Here is a 13715-nt window from a genome sequence, read left to right on the forward strand (position 1 = left end):
GTTTAAAACATTTTTCTCATTTTTTGATTTGATTAGACGTTGAGGATAAACCGGTATTAAAAGCTCTTGTGTCCTTGGACGACCTCGGTATCTTGCCAACACTATACTATGTCCACGATGGGTGCACTTGCCCATATGTGTGTTTAGTGTTAGTAAATATCGTGTTTTATAAATTTAAAACTTGGCTAAAAGTGTAAAAAGGGGCTTAAATATATATTAAAAATATAACACACTTCACGCACATCAAGTTTTTGGCGCCGCTACCGGGGACACAAGGATTTTAAGAAAGTTAGGAATCAACGGCCTAATCATATTTTTATTTTTCTTTAATTTTTAGGATTTTTTTTTAGATTTTCAGCTTCTGCAGAGCTCAACACGGGGCCGTGCCTGCTGAACACGCCCCCGTGCTCAATCATTGGAACTGGCAATCCTGTTTTAAGTCAGACAGTAAGCTGAACACGGGGCCGTGTCCACTCAACACGCCCCCGTGCCCAAGATTCAGTTACTGAAAACAGAACCGTTAGATCCCGGCGGTTGGTAATTTCTGACACAAACATGAGTGATAGTAATTCTTTTTACTTTCGGCACTCTTATGGTTTGTGGTGTCGATTATGTGGAGGCGAACATGAGGAATTAAAATGTTATTTTCTCAATTATAGGCCCCACTATATAGACCCACCGATTCCCTGTAACCTTAAGAGGGGCGAAAGTAAAAATAAGCACTATCTCTCCCTCGAATGCGCCCAGCCAGATATTCTAGGAGAAATGCTCCTTGACGAGTTATTTCAACTAGAAGAACTAATTCTCAATTGGTCAAAAGAACTTAGGAAGGATTTTATAGATCCATCCCAAGATGATGACCATGAGGAAATGTTGGAACCGCATTCCGACAACCTCGTTGCTCCCGAAAATACCTTCATACCTAGAAAAGACGTGGACGATAGTCGTCCCTGTGTCGATTGTGCCGTGAAGGACTCCCCATCGACTTCGTTCGGTGCATACATAGACCTGAGCGATTCGGCATACACCTTCTTTAACGAGAGCCCGGAAAAGGGTTGGACTTGTCCACCTAGAAGGAAAATAGGAATTACCCTCACCGATAACCTCTTGCGTTCTCGCCTTAGTATAGGACAATTAAGGTATCTTAGGCACTTTGGGGTTGTTCCAACAAATCAAGAACCACCCGATATAAATTAACTCCTTAGTAAGAGACAGAACTTCATAAAACAGCTTTCCGACACGGGGCCGTGCCCGGCCAACACGCCCCCGTGTCCACCAAAAGATTCCCTTCTGATCAGAACGTTAGAATACGGACAAACTGTGTCAGAATTTCATCTGCACACGGGGCCGTGTCCAGCGGACACGGGGCCGTGTCCAGAAGGCTGTCGTTTTCTATAAATGCAGCCAAAAATCCTGCACATTTGGACCAACTTGGGACAGAGATTTGAAGGAATCTTCTCTCAAACAATCCTAGGTAAGTCTAAAAGAAGTTTCCAACAACCCATCTTGTCCTTTCCTCTTCTAGACATTTCCTTCTTTTTCATCTTTCTTCAAGAACTACCATGAAAAGTTTGAATTCTTCAACCTTTGTGGTAGGAAACAATGAGTTTTGATCATGGAATCTTGGTAAAAACATGTTGTGTAACATTGTTTAAAGTTATTTATTGCCGAAAAGTCTACATAAATTCAGGAAATAACTTAAAAACCCAAGATTCCTTGCTCAAAAATTCTGCAGAAAGATGAACACGGGGCCGTGCTCAGTGAGCACGGGGCCGTGTCCAGAAACTGTTTCGTCATATAAACTGCTTTTGGTTTATTTTTCGTAGAATGGCGAGTGAGAACAGTGAAACATCATCCGTTCATTCCTCAAACAGCCGAAGGGGAAGAAGGCCCTCCGTTGAAGCTACACTTGTGCACTATGTGATAGCACTGAGGGAAGCTCTCGACGAAATGACGTCAGTAGAGGAGGTCCTCATTGACCGTATTAACGATCTTACGATGGGACTTGAAAGCAGCTTCCAAGAGATTAACCTTTTGCACCAAAGGTTAAACATTCTGGTAGCACCTCCTATGGAACCAGTCCTTCCACAACAAGACTGGAACTTGGCACTCGGGGTTAACAACCCTACCGGGTGGGAAGACTTTCCCGCAGAACCTCCCATGGAAAATCCACAAGAAATTCCAGCGGAAGTTGCAACTCCTCAAACTAATGCAAATGAGCCCTCTTTTCTCCTGCCAAGGGAGGTAGAGGAGTGGCTCGCCGACATATGAGGAGAACCACACCCGGAAGAAGGAGTTCTAAAAAGCCTTATCTAACCAAGATTAGTAGTTTCTTGGAAATTTTGCTAAATTAAAATAAAACATAGGGCTAGAACTCCATGGTTTAATAATTATGTACTTTCATCTTTAACTTAATGTAATGTCTCTCTATGTTTGCAATATTATGATGGTTTTTAAGATTGATGGTTGTTTTGCGAATAAAACACACTCATGGTGGTAATGGATGAAAAAGGGAACGAGAAAAATGGAACCATGCACAAAGAACAGAGCAACCCGACACAAATCTCCATCACAGAAGGCTCAACACGGGCCGTGCCCAACCAACACGGCCCCGTGCTGAGCCCCCTGCAGAAAAACACCCAGTTCAGGTAACTGGACACGGGCCGTGTTCAGCGGACACGTCCCCGTGTCCAGGCTTCTGTTTCAATTCTCTAACTTTTGTTACTGGCACTTGACCACGGGGCCGTGCCCGGTCACCACGGGGCCGTGTCCAGGATGCCAGTAACAAAAATCTTTGCTTTTTAAACCACTTTTACACATCCTAATCAACCAAAAACCTTATTTTTGGACACATTGAGGACAATGTGTAATTTAAGTGTGGGGGGGAATGCTAAAACCTTGAATTTTGCAAATCCTAAACACAAGCCTTACACAAAACTCTATTGGAACCGCTAAACACCCCAAATTTTTTCAAAATCTTTTTCATTTTTTTTTACTTGTCTTAGTTTAAGTTGGGAATAACAAGTTCTAAAAAGGTTATATTTTTACAAGTTTACAACCGATAGCGTCGTGATAACAAAGAACCAACATAAGAAAATTATGAAACGGCATAACAAGTCTAGTTAAAAATTCGATTATATATACTTGATCACATTAAAAAAACCCATTCCACAAAAGTGAGTTTTGAGCCTTTATTGAGCCTAAAAATATACATATTTAGACTAAATGCTCATTTTTCGTTTCTTGTGTGAATAGCCGCTTGGTTCTTACAAATCTAGAACTTGCCACAACAATACATTCCCGGTCCTTACCAACTTAAACCCAAGTAAGTAAATGATGGAGGCATTAGGACTAACCATTTTTCTTTCAAAACCATTATTTTTCATTTTTTTTACCACTTACCTAAAATCCCCCTAGATAGCCCCTTTGAGCCTAAACCTTTCATTTCATTACCCCAAAACCCTTTTTACCCACCAAAAACCCTTTTTATTTTTCACCCTTTATTTTAGTAACAAGCTCGGTTCTTCGTAAACTCGCCTTTTTATGTGATGAAAAAGAAAAAAAAATAATGATGAAGTCAAAAACAAACAAAAGCTATATAAAAGCTTGTTTGGAGAAATACTTCAAAATAAAAAGTCGCTAAAGACAAGGTATTTTACGAAAACCGACGCTTTTTACGATTTTCGCCCTTTTACTAACCACTAACACAAACCACCCACCTTTAACCCAAGCCTAACCCTTCACCCCAAAAGTCCTCTTGATATTTACAAAGGTAAAAAGTTAAAAAGGAGGATGATTGATTGCTTGGCAAGCCTATGGAAGGCGTAAGTTCCATGCCGCTCTCGAGTGATTCACTAAAAATATACACCTTCGGCCGAGTGTTGAGTGATCCCCCGTGAGGTATGTGAACTTGTATATAAATGGAATTTTAATAAGGCATGCTATGCCCAAATAAGTAATTTATCTTATGAAACGTTCAAAATAAATCATAACGAATAGATTGTAAATAAATAAAAATAAAACTTACAAAGACCTTGGATTCCCGACACTCTAGGACAAGCTAAAAACTTTCTCTTCTACCTATTCCATTTGGAAGTGTAAGCCACATTTAAAGAGTTTTGCTTGAGGACAAGCAAAAGTTCAAGTGTGGGGGTATTTGATGTGTGTAAAATGCAACATATAAATCACATCAATTAAGGCATAAAACTAACCCTTTTTAAGTACTAATGTTGGAAAAAGAGTGTTTTTGTCTTTCTTTTGTATTTTCAGGACGAAATGAGCTCAAAATCACAAAAGAAGCAAAAAGACAACTAATTCTAGCATAAATACAAGAAAAGGAACAAAAGTAGACTGCCCGGACCCTCAACGGCACCTCCCAAGGCAAAGAAGAGAAAACAGAGACTGAACACGCCCCGTGTCCAGCGAACACGGGGGCGTGCCCAGGAAGCAGCAGAAAATACAAACCAGTAGAAGCTTCCATTGCCCACCACGGGGCCGTGTCCAGCGGGCACGGGGGCGTGGTGAAAGTACAGCAGGCGCATTAATTGTAATTGCGAATTACAATTAATGAAGAGAGAGAATGTCAGACGGGCACGGGGGCGTGTCCAGCGGACACGGGGCCGTGCCCAGCCTTCTGTTCAGCCTATAAATAGGGGTGCTTGGCTTCATTCCATTTCATCCCTTGGCACACCACCTCTCTCACACTTCATCCACCACCCACCACCACCATAACACCATCATCCACCACCATCATCCATTGTCCATCGTAGAGTGTGTGAGTCGTCTCGGGATCCAAGATTGATCGTAAGAGTTCTTGACAATCAAGGCCATGTTTGCCTAAGTCTCTTACATCACTTGGTGAAGACAAGTGTTTAGTATAATACTTTTTATTTTTAATCTTTTGCACTTTTTATTTGGTTTTGTATTAATGACTTTAATAACTAGTTACTTATGTTGAAGGTGATCTTTCCTTATCGTTTGTCCGTGGTGTCTTGGCGTTATTTTACTGTCTATATAAAATAAAAGATTTTCACCATTCATATCTCCACGGTCTATATGGAGGTATGTTGGCTACCTGGTCGGGGGTTAAGGAAACGGTTTGGTAAGGGTCTTGCCCTTGTTCAGCGTTTAGAGGTCCTGCTTGGGACCTGGGTCAAATTTAGTAGGATCTCCTTCAATGCCCATAGGTATTGGATGGCGGGGATCCAAACTCTTTGACCCCCTCATAAGTTAACTACTATTAATACTATAACCCGGCTATTTAGGACTGTATCCCTGCTGACTCAGACTACTTAGCCGAGGGTAACGTCACCGCCAAAAGCGGGGCCTACCACAATTTGCATTAATAACTTAATTCATTATCTTTCAATAATCCGACCCTTTAGGATTGTATCCTTGCTGACTCAAACTACTGGGTTGAGGGTAACGTCGCCTTCAAAAGACGGGCCTACTACAATAACTAAGATAATCTCTTAAACAAGTGCAAAAGTGCGAAAATAATCAAAGGTTATACTAACACACGTGTCGGATCCAAGTGATTCATCTTGTCTATCTGTTTTTATTTTATTTTATTTTTCAGCATTTAGTTAGTTTTTATTTTTCTTAGTTTAAAACATTTTTCTCATTTTTTGATTTGATTAGACGTTGAGGATAAACCGGTATTAAAAGCTCTTGTGTCCTTGGACGACCTCGGTATCTTGCCAACACTATACTACGTCCACGATGGGTGCACTTGCCCATATGTGTGTTTAGTGTTAGTAAATATCGTGTTTTATAAATTTAAAACTTGGCTAAAAGTGTAAAAAGGGGCTTAAATATATATTAAAAATATAACACACTTCACGCACATCAGTTGGCAACAATATAGTCAAACCACACAATATATGAATGCACAGCGGAAGCATAAAGATAATTATATTTCAACCATTGCTTGTAATATCAATGTATTACGAATAGTCGAAAATGTATCCACAGGGGATCAAATAAAATATAAGTATTGTTCAACAGACGTAGGCATCTTAAGCTTGCGAGACTCTTTATTGACGCTAAGGAAAAATAGCCAGCCAATTACGCTTAGTACCTGCATTTAATCTTTTTGGAAAAATACGTCAGTTTACACTGGTAAATATAAATCCTTAATCGAATAAATTGCAAATAGCTTTTACTGGTCTCCATTCTGGAATGAAGGTTTAAAAATAACCTATTAGAATCCTAGCGGGTCTTTAATTTAGCCGTAGCTTAGACCGGTCAGTTTCAAGGGATAATTACGGTTTAATCGCGTGAAAGGCGAAAACCGAGAATGGAATGTGATTTGGACCCAACAAGTTTGAAGACTTGCTTTATATGGGTATAATAACCACACTCTGGATTTTGGGGTCAAAACAATATGGTTTGACCCGTTTCGGCTAGTTTATGTAAACTAGTTACATAAGCCGAACCGTGCGCGCAAAAGGCGCAAAGGGTAACCGTAAGAGTCCTACACTAGTTTCCTAAGTCGACATGCTTTAAAGAGGTTGTGGTATCAGTAGGATACCTTCCATAATGCCCGTAACGAGTTTAAGTTCATATTATGCCCCGTAGGGGTATTTCGGTCTTTTTAAAGATTTTAAAAGAGGTTTCTGAGTTCTACAGGAAATCTGAGTTTCCCGGACAGTTTATAAAGTTCAAAATACTTTATTTATTATTTAAAGTCAGTAGCAACTGGAATCGGGTCAAAAGACCTTGTAGAACTCAAGTTGTGGACGAAAAGGGTATATTCGGTATTTACCGAACCGTTGCCATAACCGCAGGTTATGAGCAGGTTAAAAATAATTAAAATCTTTAAAAATACCAAAATATTATTTTACATCAATGTGTAAAAGGTTTGGTGTCGAAATCTGGGTTTAGATAGGCGTGATGCTAATTGCGCTATTTAATTACTAAAGTTTCCGTAATTTGCGCTATTTAGCATAACTCCTATTCTGGACCTCGGATTGACGTGAAATTTTAGGGACGTGCTTAGAAATCAGTAACCAAGGTTATGGTCCTTTCACACGTCCGAAATTCTCGTTTTACATTAAAAAGGGTGTTACGGTCAACTTTTAAGCATTTAACGGAAAGGTGTAAAAGACTCGGACAAACAACGAACCGGTCACAGAGGGTTATACCATCATGTAACCTAGTCCTAAAAGAGTCCTAAGGCATATCTAAATCATACTTTAACGGGTCAGAACTGAAGTCAAAGCAAAAGTCAAAGTTTTGCGACTTTCGGCTCCGAACCGGGTCAAAACAGTAAATGGTCGGATCAAACAAGCTTAGGGGTTGTTTGGCAACTTCTGAATGAATAAGTGCTGAAAGAATAAGAGGTCTGAACCAGTAAGAGGTCTGAACCAGTAAGTGTTGAACCAGTTTAAGTCTGTTTGGTTGGATCTCTGAATGACTGTATACAATGATGATTTTACCCTTCTGAATTATTTCTTAAACTCTCTCTACCTCCTAGATTCGATCAACCCAACACTATCTGTCAAACGAATTCCTGTTCAACCAAATGACATCACCCCAAATGTTAACATAGTTTGGGCCTAAATCCAACATATCTCGATATGCCTGACCCATCTCTGTATTCACACATTTTTTTTATTGTTTTACTTATCAACTTCAATACCCAGTTAACCCCACCAAATAATTTCCAATCAAATACGAAAAATAATCTCTATGAATAAATAACATGTAAACTTCATACCTGGATTCACTTGACTGAGAAATAGAGAAATTATAAAACTTTGCTGGTTAATCGGAGTTCGCCAGTGGTCACCGCCGTCGATAATGGTAATGATGAACAGTAGGTGGTCGGTGGTCGATGAAGGAGACGGTGGTGGGTATGATGGTTCTCGGTGGTCGGTAAATTAGGAGAGAAAGGAGGTGAGGTGAGGGTGGTTCGCAGCAGTTGTGGATGACGGAGGTGGTTTCCGTGGTGGAGGTGGTGATAATCAGTAAGGGATGGGTAAGAGGTGTGTCGGCAAGGGTAAATATTCACCAGAGAAGAAGAAATTTGTAAGAGGAAAAGTTCTGAATGAAGAGGGTATTTGGTCAGACTCCTTGTAATGTATGACCGGGTAAGAGATTAATAAGAGGCTGGGTAAGAGGCATGGGGTATTAAGAGGGATGAAACAAACAATCTGAAATCTGACTCAGTCAGACATGAGGTATTAAGAGGCTATTAAGAGGCTACCAAACAGGGCCTTAGACTAGTTAATATACTTATTATCATGTTTTATGAGTGTTTAAACAGGTTACACACCATCTACATTACTGGTTATGTATGGAATCGCAAAATAGCATTTCTGTTGACTTTTTCTAAGCACGTTTGACTCGACATTCGGACTAGTTAGAGTGGGAATCAGAGGGTGCCCTTTTAGGGGTTTAAAGCCCACATGATTACCAACATATAACTATCTTTGATTCGACAAACCACTGGACCATTTGTGATTTATCACAAAGTCAATCGTTAATTACGACGGATTGACTTTTAAGCTAATCTATGCAAAAACTAAGCCACAAAAGGGTAGGCATACTTACAGAAGCTTGGTGCACGACTAGAGATGTTAGAAGAATGCTTGAGAGCTCCAGAAATGATCAGAAGACAGGTTTGAGGTGTGTTGAACAATGGAACACTACCTTGCCTTTTATAGTGAAAATTTTGGCATAAGATCATTAAAACTCACTCTACAATGGTTCATGGATGATCAGCAGGTGTCCTATAGTGCTAGGGGACATGTAGAGGGCGCCCATGCTTCAATTAATGCACACAAGATCGTTCACAAGCTCAAACATTGAATCTGTCCAAGAATTCTGCATCTGGGACCTTCACGCGGCCCGCTTTAAGATTCAAGCAACTCACACGCGGGCCGCCTGAATCTTTAAGTCAGAAAACAAATCTGCAGGTGGCGCGCGGCCCGCATCATCTTGATGGTTTCACTCACGCGGCCCGCATTGGACTTGTTTTTCAAGATTTTCATATCTTTTGTAATGATTAACCTGACCTTTCGGTTTCGAAGGGGTAACTTTGCGATTTGGCCCTCGATTATTTACAATTAAGGGCCTCGTGACTTTTACCCGCATTGTCAAGTCCCCGGTTAGTTTAATTACTATCCGAAAAGCCTTAACTTTTATTGTTGACGCTTTTAACCCCTCGCATACGAATTTGATCGTAACTTTCTCGTTTTAAAACGGAACTTAGCGAAATTTATATCGTATATTCTAGTGAGCGTATTTTACTGTTACAAAGCCTCAGGTTCGTCAAAGGGTCACTCAGAGGTATAAATTAAACATGTTGACACAATTAACCCCTGTAGTTTGTAATCTCTTACTTTCTTCCGCATTTCGCTCCGTACGATCCATGATTTATTCGTTTGAAGGTACGAGAATCATTTAGGGTTACTATACAGTATATTTACCCCTCGTTGACATTTTTAACCCTCGAATTTACATACTTTCAAGGTTTGTCAACTGTAGTCCTTTATTTATTATTTAATGCCACGTGTAAACTTATGACACGTGTCAACACATTATTGGACTCAAAATTTCGAGGTGTTACATGAATGGTTTAGTGTTGGAAGAAAAAATAAGTTTGGAATGGTTGAGGTTTGAAATGATGTGGTGAGTGATGTGATGGGTTTGGATTTTGGGCTTTAACTAGCGTTTTGCATGGATTATAATTAGATTATTTTTGTATGATAACTCATATCTGAAGCATCTTATGTCAGGAGAAGAGATGCTTCCAGCAATTCATAAAATTTTAAATAAAAGTAGAGTTACACCTTATGTCAGGAGAAGAGATATTTGAAAATTATTTTTAATTTTGAAGACGTTAACATTTAATTAATATACCTTATTAATCACACATTATTTATTATCTAAATATATATATATTTAGTTGTGTTTAAGAAAATTTAAATATTCGATCCGTGAGTGTTCATGGGTGATAACCTAGTGTAAAATAAAAATAAAGTAAAATCTAATGGTCCAAACATCCAAGTGCCATGGATCTACCCATAAAAAAAGCAGGAATCATAATGTAGTGGTACTTTAATATCATCATACATTTCTCATTATAAAATAAAATTAAAAAATGAATAAATAAAACGATTCCAGATCTACTCAAGTTTCCAATCACCACCGACACCAAGCATAGTTCCAGGTCAACGGCTGCACCAATAACCTTCTTCAGATCTGCCCTTTGAATTTCCTTTTTAAAAATCCAGCATTTTGGGCTTTACTCAACGGTGCAAGAGTTCTTGAGTGATATTGGCACATTGACCTTTGTGGGCTTATACACAATGGCACAAGAAACCTTTCTATGGAACTTGGGTTTGACCAATTTGCCGAGCACATAGGCCTTGGCTTTAACCGTGAAGTTGAGGTTTAGCGGCACTGGTGCAGTCAGTTTGCCGTCCATTGTGCTCCAGTTCACACCGCCACCGTATAATGGAACGCCACGCCCTTGTAAATTCACACTCACTAGCCTGTGACCTTTTCTCGACTGGTAAAATTTCTTGATCTGCAAAATGCCCATTTCAGTACTTTAAACTAAATAAATCCTACTCATCAAATAAAATCTAAAAATAGTTACAACTTACGGTTCCAGATGCTAGTGTTAACTCCGTATAAGCAAGATCCATTGGCGTCGAAGACACATGAACTCCAAAAAACGTACCCCTATTCTGAAAATTAAACTTAATCGTAGCATTAATCGTCACCATTTCCGTTGCAACCCCTGAAGCATCCGCTCCAGCATTCACCACAAACCCATCAAACAATATACTCTACAAACAAAACAACAACAATTCAGTCAAAGTCAACCACATAACAAAATAAAGTCAAAACCCCCCAATAAATCACATACCAACCGTTTTAGACGCATTGACAACATACAAAACTCCACAGTTAAACACGTACTCAAAAGAAAACCATCAAATCAAACAAAACAAAGTCTAACCCCCCCCCCCCCACCCAACCCCCAACAAACCACATATCAACGCGTTTTAGACGCATTTGTTCTGCAGCGTACGAAAACTCCACAGTTAAACGTGCTCCGAGAACAGTAGACTTACCCTCATTATAACATCCGGTTTTTGCGGTTTAGCAGCAGCCCACAAGACAAGTGCAAAGAAAGAAAACAAAACAAAAAACCCGACAACAAACGCCAAAAAATAACACCGGCGAGGGATACCGGTTTTATGATCATCAACAACTAATCCTTCTTCCTCAATTGCATCGAACCCTTTGTCACCTTTACGGGGCTGAAGTTGTTGACTGGCCTTTCTGGATCCGGGTCGGAGCGACCCGGAATAGCGGGTGGAGGATGAGTTGCGCGAGTGGCGACCCGGTGACCCGGTGGGGCTTAAAACCGGGGTTGAGTGGAATGAGTTTGTGTGCGAGTCACGTGATGGGCTTTGTACGAAGTAGGCTGGTCGGCGTGGGGATCTGGTTGGAGACGACGCCGTTTGGCTGGTGACTTCGGAATCGGTCTTTGCGTGCATTGACATTGTTAGTTGATCGAGGGTTTTTCTCTCTCTAAAAGAGTGAGTGAGAGAGAGAGAGAGAGAGAGTTTATGAAGAGAGACGTATCATGTGGGGTGATGGAGGTCATGCTGGAATTTTGAGGATATGGACAAACTGGAGGTGGAGTGAAGCCAACTGAAAATAAAATATAGTATAAGAAAAGAGTAAATTACTATTTCCCCCCTTTGGTTTTGGTTTAGCCAGATTAATTATCTCAGTTTAAAAAGAAATTTTTTAACATACCAGACCCTGAGATTACATTTTATCACGGTTTTTGCCCTTCTGATACTAACTTTGATACTTTTTATGCAGTTAAATGTAAGGATAATCTGGTAATTATATACATTAGGGGCTGTTTTTGATAATTACAAAGTTTTTTTTTAATATTTAAGAGATTATTAATGAAATTACTCAAGGTTTTTTTTAATTATTTTGTTATTTTAACGATTATTATTTAACAAAATATGTTTTCCGTATACAAATAAATATGTATTTTTATTAAGCGTTTGTTTCTTATAACGTCGTTTTTAAAATCATTTGTTTTTTTAACTTTTTTTAAAACCGTCTATCGTTTTTAAAATTATTCATTTTTAAACAGCTTGTTAATTAAAATCGTTCTTTTTAAAGTTTTTTTTTCTTTTAGAGTTTTTTTAAATGATTCATTTTATACCATTCTTTTATTTTTTTAACTTTTTTAAACAATTCGTTATTATAAGTCGTTAATTTTTAAAAGCGTTTCTTTTTAAACCGTTCATTTTAGAACCGTTTTTGAAATCGTTCATTTTAAACTTTGTATTTAGTTTACTTATAGCCGTTAGGGAAAAAGACTTCAGAAAATGAACGATTTCATAAATCGAAAGAATTTAAAAACGATCGATTTTAAACGAACGAGTGGTTTAAAAATGAAGATTAAAAAATGATGTTTATAAAAAAAGCAAAATCTTAAAAAAATAAGTTAACAAGTGTAAGGAACTAAAAACACACGAATTTAATAAACGAAAGGTTAAAAAATAATAAATTTTGAATAAACAAACCGTTCAAAGAAATGAAAGATTTGAAAAGGATAACCATTCTAAAAAATTTTTGAAAAATGAACGATCTTTTGCTAACTTTCTATTAGAATGTTTCTTTTTTTTACAAATCTTACATTTCTTTTGTTTTTTATACACGTCGTTTTGTAAAATCTAAAAAATGAACGACTTAAAAAGGTGAGTAGTTTAGAAATGTTTAAAAATAAATGATTTTAAAAAGAATGGTATAAAATAAATTATTAAAAAAACTTTAAAAGACGAAAGACTTTTTAAAAAGAACGAGTTTAAAAAACAAATGGTTTAAAACGGAACAATTTTAAAAACGATAGAGGGTTTAAACAAAATGTAAAATAACAAATTATTTTTTAAAACGACTTTTATAAAAATAAACGGTTAATGAAAATATATATATTTATTTATATATTTAAAACGTATATTGTTAAATAATAATCGTGAAAATAACGAAATAAAAAAAACTTGAGTAATTGTATTAATAATATCTTAAATATTAAAGAACTTTGTAATTATCAAAAACAACCGCTAAGGTATATAATGACCTAATTACCCTTACATTTAACTGCAAAAAAAGTAACAAAGTTAGTGTCAGGGGCCAAAACCATTATAAAATGCAACATCGGGGTCTGATGTCACACCCCAACCGATGACGGAATCATCGGGGCATGGCACTGAGCGAAACAGATTGTCCAGAAGTTTCCACAACAACTATCATTACCATTCAGTTTAAATAATACGTCCCATACCGTATCCCAAACAGTAAAACAAATTATTACAAAATACAACTAGTCAAATACTCTGTTCCGACAACTCAGATTCAAATAAAATAAATATTGTTTGTTTGCTTCTAAAGACCCCTAGCTTGACCACTACAGACAACTATTTGTTGGGGAGCTCTAGAGCTTTATTCAAGCCTCGCTTCCCTAGCAAGTAAACACCTTAAACACCTGTCACATACGTTAAAATAAGGTCAATACATATAATGTAAAGGTGAGCATACAAGTTTGATAATAGCATATAGAGTTCGAAATAGTTTACGCATAACCATCACGTACACAGAGGAAAACAAAGCATGTTAATTATCGACATGGATTCATCGATACCAATGACTGCGGGTTGACTGCCCAA

The 13715-nt window shown here is 38.1% G+C and overlaps 1 protein-coding gene across 1 annotated transcript; it reads right to left on the reverse strand.

Moving 5' to 3' along the window:
- Positions 1–9972: 9972 nt before the first annotated feature.
- LOC110912498 lies at positions 9973–11870 on the reverse strand. Its single transcript, XM_022157238.2, has 3 exons — positions 11091–11870; positions 10617–10802; positions 9973–10537 (listed from the first exon to the last, which is right to left on the reverse strand). Exons 1-3 carry the CDS (start codon positions 11523–11525, stop codon positions 10253–10255), a joined length of 906 nt encoding a protein of 301 aa, XP_022012930.1. The 5' UTR covers positions 11526–11870; the 3' UTR covers positions 9973–10252.
- Between the last annotated feature and the right edge of the window lie 1845 nt (positions 11871–13715).

Source organism: Helianthus annuus, chromosome 15 (genome assembly GCF_002127325.2).
Source record: "Helianthus annuus cultivar XRQ/B chromosome 15, HanXRQr2.0-SUNRISE, whole genome shotgun sequence".
Taxonomy (NCBI): domain Eukaryota; kingdom Viridiplantae; phylum Streptophyta; class Magnoliopsida; order Asterales; family Asteraceae; genus Helianthus; species Helianthus annuus.